At 55.6% G+C, this 13,791-nt stretch overlaps 4 protein-coding genes across 4 annotated transcripts; 2 read left to right on the forward strand and 2 right to left on the reverse strand.

Moving 5' to 3' along the window:
• Window positions 1–2,232: 2,232 nt before the first annotated feature.
• Window positions 2,233–5,679, forward strand: ENA2 (Sodium transport ATPase 2; the record flags this gene model as incomplete). The annotated part of the gene is made up of 4 exons (XM_032031569.1): window positions 2,233–2,490; window positions 2,544–3,426; window positions 3,475–4,934; window positions 4,990–5,679. 4 exons carry the CDS (start codon window positions 2,233–2,235, stop codon window positions 5,677–5,679), a joined length of 3,291 nt encoding a protein of 1,096 aa, XP_031888971.1.
• Window positions 5,680–6,406: 727 nt separating this feature from the next.
• Window positions 6,407–7,936, reverse strand: gltA-0 (Citrate synthase; the record flags this gene model as incomplete). Its single annotated transcript, XM_032031570.1, has 1 exon — window positions 6,407–7,936. The coding sequence occupies one exon, from the start codon at window positions 7,934–7,936 to the stop codon at window positions 6,407–6,409; it is 1,530 nt and encodes a 509-aa protein (XP_031888968.1).
• A 1,507-nt stretch (window positions 7,937–9,443) lies between these two features.
• On the forward strand, window positions 9,444–10,802 carry Pon1 (Serum paraoxonase/arylesterase 1; the record flags this gene model as incomplete). Its single annotated transcript, XM_032031571.1, has 2 exons — window positions 9,444–9,770; window positions 9,825–10,802. 2 exons carry the CDS (start codon window positions 9,444–9,446, stop codon window positions 10,800–10,802), a joined length of 1,305 nt encoding a protein of 434 aa, XP_031888969.1.
• A 503-nt stretch (window positions 10,803–11,305) lies between these two features.
• On the reverse strand, window positions 11,306–12,787 carry CGGC5_v002708 (uncharacterized protein; the record flags this gene model as incomplete). The annotated part of the gene is made up of 1 exon (XM_032031572.1): window positions 11,306–12,787. One exon carries the CDS (start codon window positions 12,785–12,787, stop codon window positions 11,306–11,308), a length of 1,482 nt encoding a protein of 493 aa, XP_031888966.1.
• Between the last annotated feature and the right edge of the window lie 1,004 nt (window positions 12,788–13,791).

A 13,791-nucleotide genomic window follows, 5' to 3' on the forward strand; every position in this document is an offset into this window, starting at 1 on the left:
AGCATCTGGGCGTCTCACTCGGGGTGGCTGTGTTTCTCGGCGGACCCGTCCTCCCCCGCCCGTATCGCGCCCGGGACGTCGTGTATCGCTTACACCGGGACAGTATCCCGGTTCCTCCTCTCTACTTCTCCACGGGGCTCGCAGCGACAATCTGGGCGCCTCTCTGGGCAGGCTTTCTCGTGTGCAGGGGGTCAAAAGCAAGCCTGACCGGCATTGGAGTCGAGAAACGGTACTATCAGAGACCACGATTGATGCTCTGCAGTGCAGAGATGGTGTGACGGAGCGCTGATGTTCGGGCAGAGGGAGAGACTGAGGCTCCCGATCTCATTCGATTTCGGATTTTCACGGTTGCCATGTTGGGTGCCCGGATGAGCTTCTCGGAGGTCTCGATTGTCTTTGGCTGTGGTGTTGTCTTCGAAGTTGACGGCCCTTCTCAAAGCCCCCAGTCGCCACCCCAAGGGCCGGACCAAACACGGCGCTTTATACTTGCGCAGCACTGCCAGAGGCCTCCTAAGCACCTGAGCACATGGTGCGCGCGTCGTATGGTGCGTACGTCACTTGCTCACAGCGACACTTACTTGGGACGTTAGCACCGGCCTGGGTTCCTGTTGTGAGAGGCCCCGTAAGGTTGTGTAGAACGCAACAAGTCGGACGTCGGCAACAAAACGCAGGGGTTGCGCCGGGTGGAGGGATGGCGCCGAGACGTGGTTCATTCCCAACTGCATGTCCGGGGTCCTCTTCTCCTCTCGGCTCTACAAGACCCTGGCGCAGGAACGCAAGTCTCGTCGAGCGGACTCCAACCCGTGCCGCCAGGAAAGAGCCTCTGGGCATTATCTTGGCCGTCCAGAGCCCTTGCACCCGCCGCAATCACCGCCGCCGGCGTCTCCACATTCATCCTCTTACACTAAACGTGGACTTCTGTTGTTTGTGGTCCTCAACGTCCAGGTCTCCCCGGGAATCAGTTCGGCCAAATTGACCAGTTCACTGAAGTGAGATGGAGAACGAGATCCATCCCCCCGCGTGTCCGCCAGGCGCAGTGCATGCAGACAGAGACTTGAGGACTGGACTGACTGACCTTGGACAGACTTCAACCCTGCCGCGCTACGGAAGCTACGCCGCCATACGTATCCAATAAGGCTTGCATGCAGACAGACATCGATACACATAATATCTTGAGGCACACTACTGCAGACCTGGCAGCACCCTGGTAGCCTTCTAGAAGGAGTGGTCCCCCGCACCGGGCGTTCCTTGGAAGGCATACTCGTGTGCTAACTGGCCGAGGGCGTAGTGGAGAAAACCCAAAGTATCGTTCCTATCTTTCTGGGCGCGGCCATTTTGATCACCGAAAACATCACCACAGCATCCACCCCCTCCTTTCCCATGTCTCGGGGCAGCCTAGCATATGGCGGAGTAGGTACTGATACACAATCAAGAGCGAATTACGACGCCCAGGCTCGCCCACGACCTCTCCGAATACAAAATGCCCAGAATGAGGCCCGCTGCCCAGACTCTCGGCGGCCAAACATGGCAGGCAGGAGCGTAGAGTTTCCACCGAAATCTGGATGGCGTGCTCGTGAATAGCTCGCGTGTCCTCGAGCAACTTTTGGACTTTGCAGCTCCAACGCCATGGAAAGCGAGCCCGGGGTCCTTACCCCAGGCAGACCCAGGCAGAGCCCCGCGAAGAGCCGCCAAGGCTGAAGGAGCATGTACCCAACGGACACTCACTCTTCGAAGAACGTTGCGGCTTCGAGGGGTAAGATACGCAGAAAGATGGGGGCGCGTTCTTCCGTATCCTTTGCTTGCCTATCGTTATGAAGTCATAACGCCGAGAGTCGTGTGGGCGCCTCTCCCGGCGGACCAAGACTACATCTTCTCCAAGCCCCCCGAATATTTTGGGCTTGTGTTTCCTCCAACTCTCGATATCAACAGACATCGTCTCTTCTCCTCGGCCACCTCTCTATCTTCCTCTTTCTTCCTATGCTCGCCTGTTCTCTTGATCTGAAGGGGGTAAAAGTGCTTGAACCTGGATAAGAGCACTCACACTTTTGCCCGTTCCATGCCGCATTCGTCAAGAGCCAAATAAACTCCCAACCCTCCGATTGGATCCGACGTCGAGTCTTGGCACCGCCCGGAGATCTAGTTGAGGATCGCACGACACCGCCCCATTCCCGCCCTCCGCCCCTTAACCACCTTGGTCTGGACTACCCATACTTGAATTGAAAAACATTTAACATGGGCAAGAAGGATCCCGAGGCCGAGGCAATGGCCAACCACATCTCTGGCCAGTCTAACAAGCCACTATCTCGTCCGGCACATGCCCTGTCTACTGAAGAAGTAATCCGGGAGCTCAGAGCCAACCCTGATGATGGTCTGACCCCAGAAGAGGCCAAGACTCGTCTCGACGAGTATGGCCGCAACGAATTTGGCGCTGACAAAGGCGTCCAACCCATCAAAATCCTCATCGGACAAATTGCCAATGCCATGACTTTGGTAAGAACCACGCTTGGTAGTCTCGTTTGAAGCTGGCTAACTGGCTCGACTAGGTCCTCATCCTGGCCATGGGTGCTTCTTTTGGAATCAAATCTTGGATCGAAGGTGCCGTCGTAGCAGGCGTCATCACACTCAACATCGTCGTCGGCTTTCACCAAGAGTTTAAGGCCGCAAAGACCATGGATTCCCTCCGTTCTCTCAGCTCACCAACGGCCCAGGCGGTCCGCGAGGGCAGAAATGTCACAGTCCCTACCGTCGAGATTGTTCCTGGCGATATGGTTGAGCTCAAGACTGGTGACACAATCCCTGCCGATGTGCGCATCGTTGAAGCCGTCAACTTCGAGACCAATGAGGCCCTTTTGACGGGAGAGTCTCTTCCCATCCGCAAGGAGGCTGCACAGACATTCGAGGACGACACCGGCCCCGGTGACCGCCTCAACGTCGCTTACAGCTCTTCAACGGTCACAAAGGGACGCGCTCGCGGCATCGTTTTCGCTACTGGAATGTACACCGAAATTGGTCAGATCGCCGCCGCCCTCAGAGGCAAGAACTCTCGTCGTCGCGACGTCAAGCGCAAGGAAGACGGCTCCGCCTCTTTTGCCCGCTACGTCCAGGCATGGGGGCTTACCCTCTCCGACGCTGTTGGACGCTTCCTTGGAGTGAATGTCGGAACGCCTCTGCAGAAAAAACTGTCTAAGCTTGCTATCCTGCTTTTCGGCACTGCTGTCGTCTGCGCCCTAATCGTTTTGGGTGCTAACGACTTCAACACGACACAAGAAGTTGTCATCTATGCTGTCGCTACTGGTCTCTCAATGATCCCCGCATCCTTGGTCGTCGTTTTGACTATCACCATGGCTGCTGGTACGAAGAGAATGGTCCAGCGCCATGTCATTGTCCGCCAACTGAAGAGTTTGGAGGCTCTTGGTGGTGTCACGAGTAAGTCTACTGCGCAGATTTCTATGTTTCGCTGCTAATACTTTCCAGACATTTGCTCTGATAAGACAGGCACTCTGACCCAAGGCAAGATGGTTGTTCGCAAGGCCTGGATTCCCGGAAAGGGAACCTTCTCTGTCAGCAATACTAAGGAGCCCTTCAACCCTACCGTTGGCGACCTCGGTCTTCGGCCGGCACAGCCCAAGGACATTGACTTCCAAGGCCAGGATGGTGAGGGCGAGCAGATCTCTGGCCCCGAAGAGATGGTCCTCCAGAGCAGAGTTCTCATTGACTACTTCAACATCGCCTCGCTTGCCAACCTGGCCAACGTTCACAAGACCGCCGAGGGCGAGTGGCATGCACGTGGCGACCCGACCGAAATTGCTATCCAGGTCTTCGCCTCCCGCTTCAACTGGAACCGCCTCCGATTCTCCGGCGAGAACAGCCGATGGCGCCAAATCGCCGAGTTCCCCTTTGACTCCGACGTCAAGAAGATGTCCGTAATCTTCGAGGACACTGAGGCTGGCAGTGATGGGAAGGAGAGCAAGACCTGGCTTTTCACCAAGGGTGCCGTTGAGCGCGTCATCTCTTCCTGCCCCAAAATCCAAATGGGCGACGAGGTTGTCGACCTCACCAAGGACATTGAGAACGATATCTTGAGGAACATGGAGGCGCTTGCTCGCCTCGGTCTTCGTGTCCTTGCCTTTGCTAGCAAGTCTGACATTGGTACTGTTGACAACCACGAAAACTTGGACCGCGCAAACTTTGAGAAGGACCTTACCTTCCGTGGCCTCATCGGTCTTTACGACCCTCCTCGCCCTGAGTCTGCGCCTTCTGTCATGCAATTCCACCAGGCTGGTGTCAGCGTCCACATGTTGACTGGCGACCACCCCGAAACTGCCCGCGCAATCGCTCTGGAAGTCGGAATCCTTCCCACCCGCATGAACGAGATCTCTTCCGATGTCGCAAGGACTATGGTGATGGCTGCTAGCGACTTTGACAAGCTCTCAGATGATGAGATTGACAAGCTGCCCCGTCTTCCTCTTGTCGTCGCACGCTGTGCGCCCCAGACCAAGGTGCGCATGATTGAGGCCCTCCACCGACGCAGGCGCTTCGTGGCCATGACTGGTGACGGTGTCAATGACTCCCCTAGTCTGAAGCGCGCGGATGTCGGTATCGCGATGGGCGAGAGTGGCTCTGATGTTGCTAAGGAGGCATCTGATATTATTCTCACGGACGATAACTTTGCCTCGATTCTTAACGCTGTCGAGGAAGGTCGTCGTATGTTCGACAACATCCAGAAATTCGTTTTGCACGTGTTGGCCTGTAACGTCGCCCAGGCTTGCACTCTGCTCATTGGTCTAGCATTCAAGGATGAGAGTGGTCTGTCCGTTTTCCCACTGGCTCCTGTGGAGGTTATGTGGATTATCATGATCACTTCCGGTCTTCCTGACATGGCGCTCGGTTTTGAAGTCGCTGCACCTGATATCATGGATCGACCGCCGCAAGACGTAAGTGGTGCTCACAACCCGTTATCTGTCGAATCAATGCTGACAACTCAAACAGATGAAGATTGGCGTCTTCACCTGGGAGCTTATGCTCGACATGCTCGTCTATGGTCTCTGGACCGCCGCCCTCTGCCTTGCGTCCTTTGTTCTCGTCATGTTCGGCTGGGGCAATGGTGACTTTGGCGTCAACTGCAACAACGAATATTCCGAACGCTGCGACACTGTATTCCGCGCCCGCGCTACCTGTTTCGCCGCACTCACCTGGTTCGCACTCTTCCTCGCCTGGGAGATGGTCAACATGCGACGATCCTTCTTCCGCATGCAGCCTAAGAGCAAGAAGTATTTTACGCAATGGTTCTGGGACACCTGGCGCAACAAGCTCCTGTTCTTCGCCATTATCATCGGCTTCGTGACCATCTTCCCGCTCACCTACATTCCCGTCCTCAACACTAAGGTGTTCAAGCATGCTCCCATCACCTGGGAGTGGGGCATCGTTTTCGTGTGCGCCGTTTTGTTCTTTGCCGGTATCGAGGCCTGGAAGTGGGCCAAGCGCATCTACTTCCGTCGCCAGTCGCACAAGCAGCATGGCGCCAACCCGGATCTCGAGAGTCGTGTCTTCGGTCACTACTACACTATTGGTGGCGTCGAGCTCGAGTCTTCGCCGACTCTGGGCAGCAGGACCATGACCAACGAGAAGGAGATGCGGGAGAAGGGTGGCAATGGGTACTCGAGCGCGGGTAGCCGGTGATGTTACCGTCTATTTGAACAAAAGTGATTCTAGCTGTAGGCGAATCCTGGAAGAGGAATAGGGGGTGGAGAGGAGACGAAAAGAGGCGCTTGTCAGATGACGATACCTCATGAGCACGATTCACGCCGGTTTGCTAGTATAGAGACGGGTTACATCAACCGAGAATAAAAAGTTCCTGCTTTGTCGAGAGCTTCAGTAGGACCGGCCGCAAGCATCGAATCAATAAATCCAGTGTTGATCTAATACGTTTGGCTCGTCTTTTGCCTTAAAACGAATGATGACATGTGATCGTTCGCCTTGGAGCTGGCTTCTGGGAACATCCAGGTCACGGAAGCCCTCAAGTCGGTCCCACCCTTGCTGCACCTACCCTCAACTCCACAACGTCCCCCGCGATAATTATCACATTGTGCGCAGAAATTTCAACAACATCCGATATGGTGTAGTGGCCAACATGATGCCCTCTCATCTCTATGAGAGGTTAGGCATAGCCCCGAGTTCGATTCTCGGTTTCGGAACGTTTCATTTTGCATTTTTGCACCATTCTTCAAGAACACTGAGAAGCAAGCACGCTTCCTCACTTTGGCCCGGCTCATGGCGACTCCAATCATTATGGGAAGAGCGAAATGTGTCCATAATCTAACATGCTATCTAAACAAAACATTTGTCGCCTCTACCAGTCAATCTAATAACCGTACGCCGTGTACACCACCCACCTAGCCCGACTCACTCAGAGCTTCGCGCGACCCCTCCAAGGTTGACCCATCTCATCCTTGTACGTCGCAAGCTCGTTACGCTTGCTGTCTCCGCCGTGGCTGACCTGCACCGGCTCGTCAAATACGGACTTGTTCTCCCTCTCCTTCCTCTGCGCGGCGTCGACGTACTCCCGCTCTCCCTCGCCAATGTACAGCTGCCTCGGGCGCCAGATCTTGACGCCGCCCTTCTGCAGCATCTGCTGCCTCCAGTGCGCCAGCCAGCCCACGCAGCGCGGCACGGCGAACAGCACCGGGTAGAAGTCGAGCGGGAAGCCCATGGCCTGGTAGATGAGGCCGGAGTAGAAGTCGACGTTGGGGTACAGGTTGCGCTTCTTCATGAACTCGCTCTCGCGCGCGTACTTTGCGAGCTCGAGCGCCGTGTCGAGCAGCTGGTTGCGGCCCGTGACGGCGAAGACCTCCTCGGCCAGCTGCCGGATGGCCGTCGAGCGCGGGTCGACGTTCTTGTACACGCGGTGGCCGAAGCCGACGAGCACGCGCTCGCGCTTCTCGACCTTGGCCATGAAGGCGGGCACGTTCTCGGGGCTGCCGATCTCCATCAGCATGCGGATGGCGCTCTCGCTGGCGCCGCCGTGGCTGGGGCCGTAGAGCGCGGCGCAGCCCGCGGAGACGACGCTGTACGGGTCGACGAGACTGGAGCCGACCTGGAGGACGGTCGCCGTGGAGCAGTTCACCTCGTGGTCGGCGTGGATGATGAAGAGCGCGTCCAGGGCCTTCTCGAGCACCGGGTGGGGCTGGTACTCGTGTCCGCTGAGGTGGTCGAGGAGGTAGAGGAAGTTGCCGGTGTAGCTAAGGCCCTGGGCGGGACGGTTGAACGGTCTGCCCTGGCGCATGCGGTAGGAAGCGGCCGCGAGCGTGGGAGCCTTGCCGATGATGCGGAGGATCTGCTTGTCGAGCATCTTGAGGGCTTCCGGGTCGCCTGACGCGGCGTTGGTGTAGAGCTTCTGACCCTGCAAGCTGGGGTTCGACTCCGGCGCGAAGGCACCGAGGGCGGAGAAGGAGGACTGCAGCATGGCCATGGGATGCGTGTCGTAACGGAACGACTTGAACATGCCCTCGATGTCGCTGTGGATGTAGGTGTGGTGCATGATCTCATCCTGCCACTTGCTGTACTGCGTCGACGTCGGCAGCTCGCCGTAAATGAGGAGGAACGCGCTCTCGAGGAAGTGCGACTTGTTCACCAGCTGCTGGATGGGGTACCCGCGGTACCGGAGGATTCCATCCTGGCCGTTGATGTATGTGATGTTGCTCTGCACGACGGCGGTGTTCATGTATGCCGGGTCGTACACGCGGAGACCCTGGTCCGTCTCATCCTCGGCGCGGTCGTTGCCTCTCGCGGCCTTGATCTTCTTGATGTCCGTAGCCTGGACGGAGTTGTGAGTGATGGGCAGCTCGTAAGACTTTCCGGTGCGGTTGTCGACGACAGTGAGAGACTGGCGCGGAGCGGGTGTCGCGCCACGTGGCGCATTCTTCACAGTAGTGACCATTTTCCTTTTGAGTTATTCTGCCCAAATTCGAATGGAGTTAAGATAGAACAGATCAGGCAAAAAAATGAGATGGCAGTTTCACACGATGGTCTTTGATGAGAGAGACTTCTTGTATCCGTACATGGGGGAGCAATGCGCGTCACCCGGACAGCTGAAAGGAGGTCCGGCTGGCGTCGGGGGTCGGCAGTGCTGGCCCGAGTGCCGAGGTTGTTTTCAATGCTCCTAATACGGTAAGATCTGATGCCTGTAGCGTGGGAAGCTCAAGCACATGCCAGGGGTCCCAAAGTCTCGTTGGGTGTTTCGTCGATTGAGCTGCAAGAGACACATGCCATTGTGTGTTAACTTGATCACAGGTCCGACCCGTTGGTTCTGGATTGCTGGAAAACGGACGAGCGGATGAGCTTGATGGAGGGCGCTAGCAGAGTTGCATTTCCATTGCAGATACAGGGGAGGATCCTTGCATGACCAGCTAAAATGACGGGAGACGAACGGCCAACAGCGCTGGCGTCCTTCTAGAGAGCTTCATCAATCTGGGGTATGTATGGGCTGGGCACTAGGTCCTGGCCCCAGGATTGCACCAAGGACTCGCCTTTGATCAAGTGGGCTTGGCCTCTTTCATATGTAGGACCTCGGCAGTGACTGTTTGGGGGCGCAATGTATCGCGATTGACAATTATGACAAGTGACAGAGTTGGTTGGCTCTTGTGGCGCATAGTCATGCTCGTCGTGAACTGAGAATTTGTTTCTTTCCTGTCCTGTCAAGACGAGAAGCCCAATTTCGAGATCAACTCAAAACCGAACTTGAAAGTGGTATTCGTCTGTCCAGAACCGCAGGTTCAGTCATATTTAGCTCCTTTTATCTCTTCCCGCCATCTTTCCCATCGGGATAAACCCATGAACCCATCTTCAAGTCCCAGAACATCATGGCTCAGGCCCGACAAAACCCACCTCCGGTCCCCGCGGCCGCGACACGGCCGGAAATTCATCTCTTGGCGGAGACCCTCACCAGCCTGAATCCCGTCGGAGTCGGCATCGTCTCCGTCGCTTGAATTTGGTCCGACCGGAGTGGATTCACTCAAAGGATGATCTTTTGTAACGTTCGTGAATAGTTCATTGGCTGTCGACCCTTGAATGCATCCTGCAAGCGCATAAGCAGCTCCTCTCCGCGCATGACGTAAATCCGTTTGAGAACCTCCACAGCGGCGGCCCTGAACTATGTTTTGCGGAACCGAGGACACTACCGAACGCCATCCCCGCAGGACTCCAAACTCCGGACCTGACCCCTCATCTCAACATATATTCTGCTGAGGCTGAAGTCAGCAGAAGAATTATTTCGCAAGAGGACTGTTAGGAACTCATCTTAACACTATCGAACTTACACCCGCCTGGTTCAGAAACTCAGACGAAGACATTGAGAGCTTCTTGTCTCACTAATACCTAGGCGTTCTCACGAATAGAACACAACTGAGACACTCACGCAGCACCCGCCAAACCGTCAGCAACTCAAAATGGCGGCGTTGGTGCCAGTTCTTGTGGCTGGTCTGGCCGTCTTTGGTGGCTACACCTACGGCCCAGCCATCAAGCAAACGGCGACGGTTCTCGGAGTATCGCGAACCGTCAATAACACACCTGTCGAGCACGGCGGCGACCTTGTCTACATCGGCGACACGATCCATTGCGAGGACATTCACCACCATGAGCCGAGTGGGCTCCTTTTCACCGCGTGCGAAGATGACACAGAGACGCGCAAGGCATGGTTTCCGCCGCTTGGAACTTTTGAAGACCCGGTCAAGGCAAGCAAGTCTACAGGCTCTATTCATATCATTGACCCCAAGGTAAGTTCAATGTGGCTGGAGTGTAATGCGCAAGTCAACTGACAGGCCCGCCAGGACATGACCACTAAGCGCCTCAAGTTCGAGAATTTTGACAGCACTTTCATTACTCACGGCATCGATGTCATTTCCGACCCGGAAAAGACTGACGCGGTCTATGTGTTTGCCGTCAACCATGTTCCCCACGCCGAGTACCTCGCAACCAAGGCTGGTGGCCAAGGCGACCAGAAGGTGTTGGACAAGGCCCAATCTCGGATTGAAATCTTCCATCACATCCTGGGCTCATCCACCATCAGGCATGTGCGGTCAGTCCAGCACCCGCTTTTCAAGACGCCCAACGACATTTTCATCAAGGACCCGCACTCCTTCTACGTTACCAATGACCACTTCTACCGCGAGGGAACGATGCGCCTCATTGAGGACCTGTGGCCTGGAGCATCTTGGACAGACACTATCCACGTCACCATCGACAAGCTTTCTGCGCTGAAGCCCACAGACGGCGCCACGGCGCAGGTTGCCTACGAGGGAATGAGAAATAACAACGGCCTGGGTCACTACAAGCCTGGGTACATCCTGATTGACGATTGTTCCGGCGCCGCGATGCACATTGGCAAGCTGTCTTCGGATCCGAAGAACGTCACCATCGATATCGAAGATTCCGTCCATTTTGACTCCTACATCGATAACCCCAGCTATTTCAACGACCCGTACAAGTCCGAGACCCAGGATGCCAGCGGCTTCATCCTGCCAGGTCTCATCCGGCCCATTGATATTGTGAAGCAGATTGGCGATCCTACCTCTAACATCGGATCCATTGTCTGGTATGCGAAGCCGATCGCGAATTGCGACAGTGCCAAGGCCGAATGCTGGGAGAAGCGCGCTCTGTTTGAGGATGATGGAACCAGAATTCGTTCAGCTGCCGGCGCAGTCTTGGTGGGCATTGACCCGGCCAAGGAGAACAACAAGAAGAAGGCGTGGCTTTTTGTTACTGGCTTCTACTCGAGCGCCGTCGTGGCGGTCAAGGTCGATCTTTAAAGGCTGTCATTTAATGGCCAGACTGTAAAAAAGTTCTTCAAATGAAGCCGGCGAAGTTTTGGTGGTGTGTTTTGAAGTCGTGAAAGGGGAATTCGGCATGTGTCCATTGTACTTGGTCTGGCAAGGCTCAAAAGTGGAAATAATGAAACAATGGGTGTAAAGAGAGTTGAAAGAGCAGCTTATGAGAGCCATGATGAAGTGAGAGATAATTACAAATCACCAACCTGAAGGCTGAGAACCTCGATTGAAACTTGATGATCACATGTGAGCGCTTTTCAATCTTGTTGGAGACGTTCTCTTTCAATCCACGATAGGATCCTAGCAACCAGACTATGTACCAAATGTTGCCAAAATATCTCAGGTATCTCATCCTTCAGGTATTAATACAGAATACGACAAAATACAATCTTGCCTCCCACTTCCAAACATGGGGGGAGTACGCATGAGTGAACAAAAGGTATATATACACAAGCTTAGATTCCAACCTTGACTAAAGTGGCGCTCTATTGGTTCTCCAAAACATCAAAGATACCCTCCATGACAGGTGGCGTCGTGTCGGCCCTGATGGGCTTATCAAATGAGAAGGAGTCCATCGACAGGATGGGAGTCGTGGCGACGGAATTGCCCAGCGAGATTGATCTCGTCCCTACCGACGACGACGCCCGCGGCCGGGGTTCAAGCATGCCCAGGCCAATCTCTTCGGCGCCGGAGGCATTGCGCTCAGCGTCAAGCATCATGTCCAGTCTGGAAGAATGCCGCCGAAGAGGTCGAGACCCGGGCCAACTAGGCGTTTGGGTCATGGCTCGCCTGGCCGAGTTTGGGCGAGGCAAAGGGAGAGAGACGGGAGAAAGGTGGTTCGAAGACGGGATGGAAGAGAAGCTGGGAGTTCGTAGTAGAGGCTGCTGGGTAGTCGACGACTGGTACTCCAGCTCGAGAAGCATGAGAAGGTCTGTAACAGTGACACCATCAGGAAGGCTGAAGTCCGGCCGAGGAATGCGCTTGTATGCGACAGACTTCGTCCTGCTCCTGTTCTTGGGCGGCTGGAGAGAGCCGGTCTCAACAGCCAAGCCTTCCGGCCTTCCCCGGGGTACGGGGACCGGGACGTCCGGCTCGCTTGGTCGACGAACTTCACTTGCACAACTAGGCCGGCGCGCATCACTTGCGTAACTCGGCCGGCGGGCGTCACCGCCGGCGAAGGTGGTGAAGCTCGCGTAGCTGGGCCGGCGATCGCCCGGTTCATCCGGCAGACTCGGGACGTCGCCGGCGAACCCAAAGTCAAAAGCAGGGTCATTGGGCTGGTTGCCAAAGGTGTCTCGCTTCTGTGGGGGCTGGAAGTCGATGGTGTCCGTCCGTCTTACGGGCCTGACCTCCGGTGCGACCTCGGGCTCAGTCTTCGGCTGAGCCACCGAATCGCGGGTTCCATTGCCGGAGAACCCGAAGTCGAATAATGAGAAGTCAGAAGCCCGCTTGTCATTCTGCTGAGCCGGCCTTGGCTCGGGGGACGGCGACGGCTTCTGCTCAGGTCGGGGGCTGAGCGGTTGGGTGAGAGACTGGGGTTCCGGGGTCTTGAGAGGCGAGCTATATAAGGGTTGATGCGTGGCAGGGCTCTCCGGGCGTGAGCGTTGGCGCAACGACGGCGACCTTTGGAATGCCGACTGCAGACGAAGCTGCCCTCGTTGAGACTTGGAGAGCTGTCGTTGTACGCCGAGCCCGGGCACCGCTGGTGAAGATGCATCCGATGCAGACACAGGTTGTGCAGCGGGCATCATGCTCATTCTCCTCAGGGAGCTGAGGGAGTCCGGGGTCTTGGTCTCGAATGCCGACACTGCCTTGGAAACGGGGACATTTTGATGGCCAGTATGGTTCATCTCCTGGATGAGATACTGCAGTTGGTTGTCGTCGAGGTCGGCCAGGACCTCGTACAGGGAGCCGAAGGACGATGAGGGCTTGTGTCCCTTGCGATGAGACGGCGCCGGAGACTCCATGGCGGCTGATGATTGCAGGTGGTAGTTACTGTAGTGGTGGTGGTGGTAGTGGTAGTGGTAGTAATAGTACTGCGTCGACCTGGTCGAGAGCAACGTCTGTCGGCAGCGCTGGCCGTGAAACCGAATCTACACCGTCGCCTGTTACACTGGCGGCGGATGATGGACATGAACTCAGTCGAGGGGGACGACGAAGAAGGCGGAGGTCATTCAAGGTTGCTGTGACCTTGCTGGGCAGCGTGTTCGTGTCGCACCGCACCGATGTGCTCCCGTCAAAGCCCTGCTCGACAGGTTTGTGTGGAGTCGACGTGCAGCAAGGAGACAAGCTTGAATGCAAGGCGAAGAAAAAAAGAAAAGCAAAGCAAAGCGCAGAGTAGCAACAGAGATCCGCTTCCTCGATGACGGGTGGAGCAGCGAGTTTGAATTGGATGTCGTGAAAATGCCAAAAGTCCGAAGCAGTCGCACGTACACAGTGCCTTCCTTGCCTTACTCGCGAGGGGAGGGTAAAAAAAAAAGGCTTGGGATAACTCGTGACAAGTCGGGATATCAAAGCCCATGCCTGCCGATGCCCCCTTTTCAAAAAGGTCGCGCCAAATCATTAAAGCGAAATGATGAGTAATTTGGCACGCTGGGGCGACATCGAGCCCGTCGCAGGGGTCTCGTGGCGCGTTTGGAGCGCGTTACAAAACCTCGAGTACATGGCCCGTGCCGGGCACGTGGAGATCAAACAGAGAGATGAAGGGGAGAGCCGTTATGGGGTCTGATTGACAGCTGACAGGAGGAAAAATGGGCGCTGTTTCTTTGAGTTGATTAAATTCCCGAAACTTTATTTCAATTTGTTGGCTTTGGCAATGATGTGAAACACAGGTCGGATGAGCTAGAGGTCGAGACTTTGGGCTGTAAGTGGTATATCCTAGTGAAGAGTGAGTGAGTGAGTGAGAATAGGTCATTGAGGTCTGAGACTCAGCGAGAGACGGCCAAGAATGAGATAAAGTGAGATGAAGTGA

The sequence above is a fragment of the Colletotrichum fructicola genome (genome assembly GCF_000319635.2).
Source record: "Colletotrichum fructicola Nara gc5 chromosome Unknown KSG_Nara_v1_contig02, whole genome shotgun sequence".
In the NCBI taxonomy this organism is placed as follows: domain Eukaryota; kingdom Fungi; phylum Ascomycota; class Sordariomycetes; order Glomerellales; family Glomerellaceae; genus Colletotrichum; species Colletotrichum fructicola.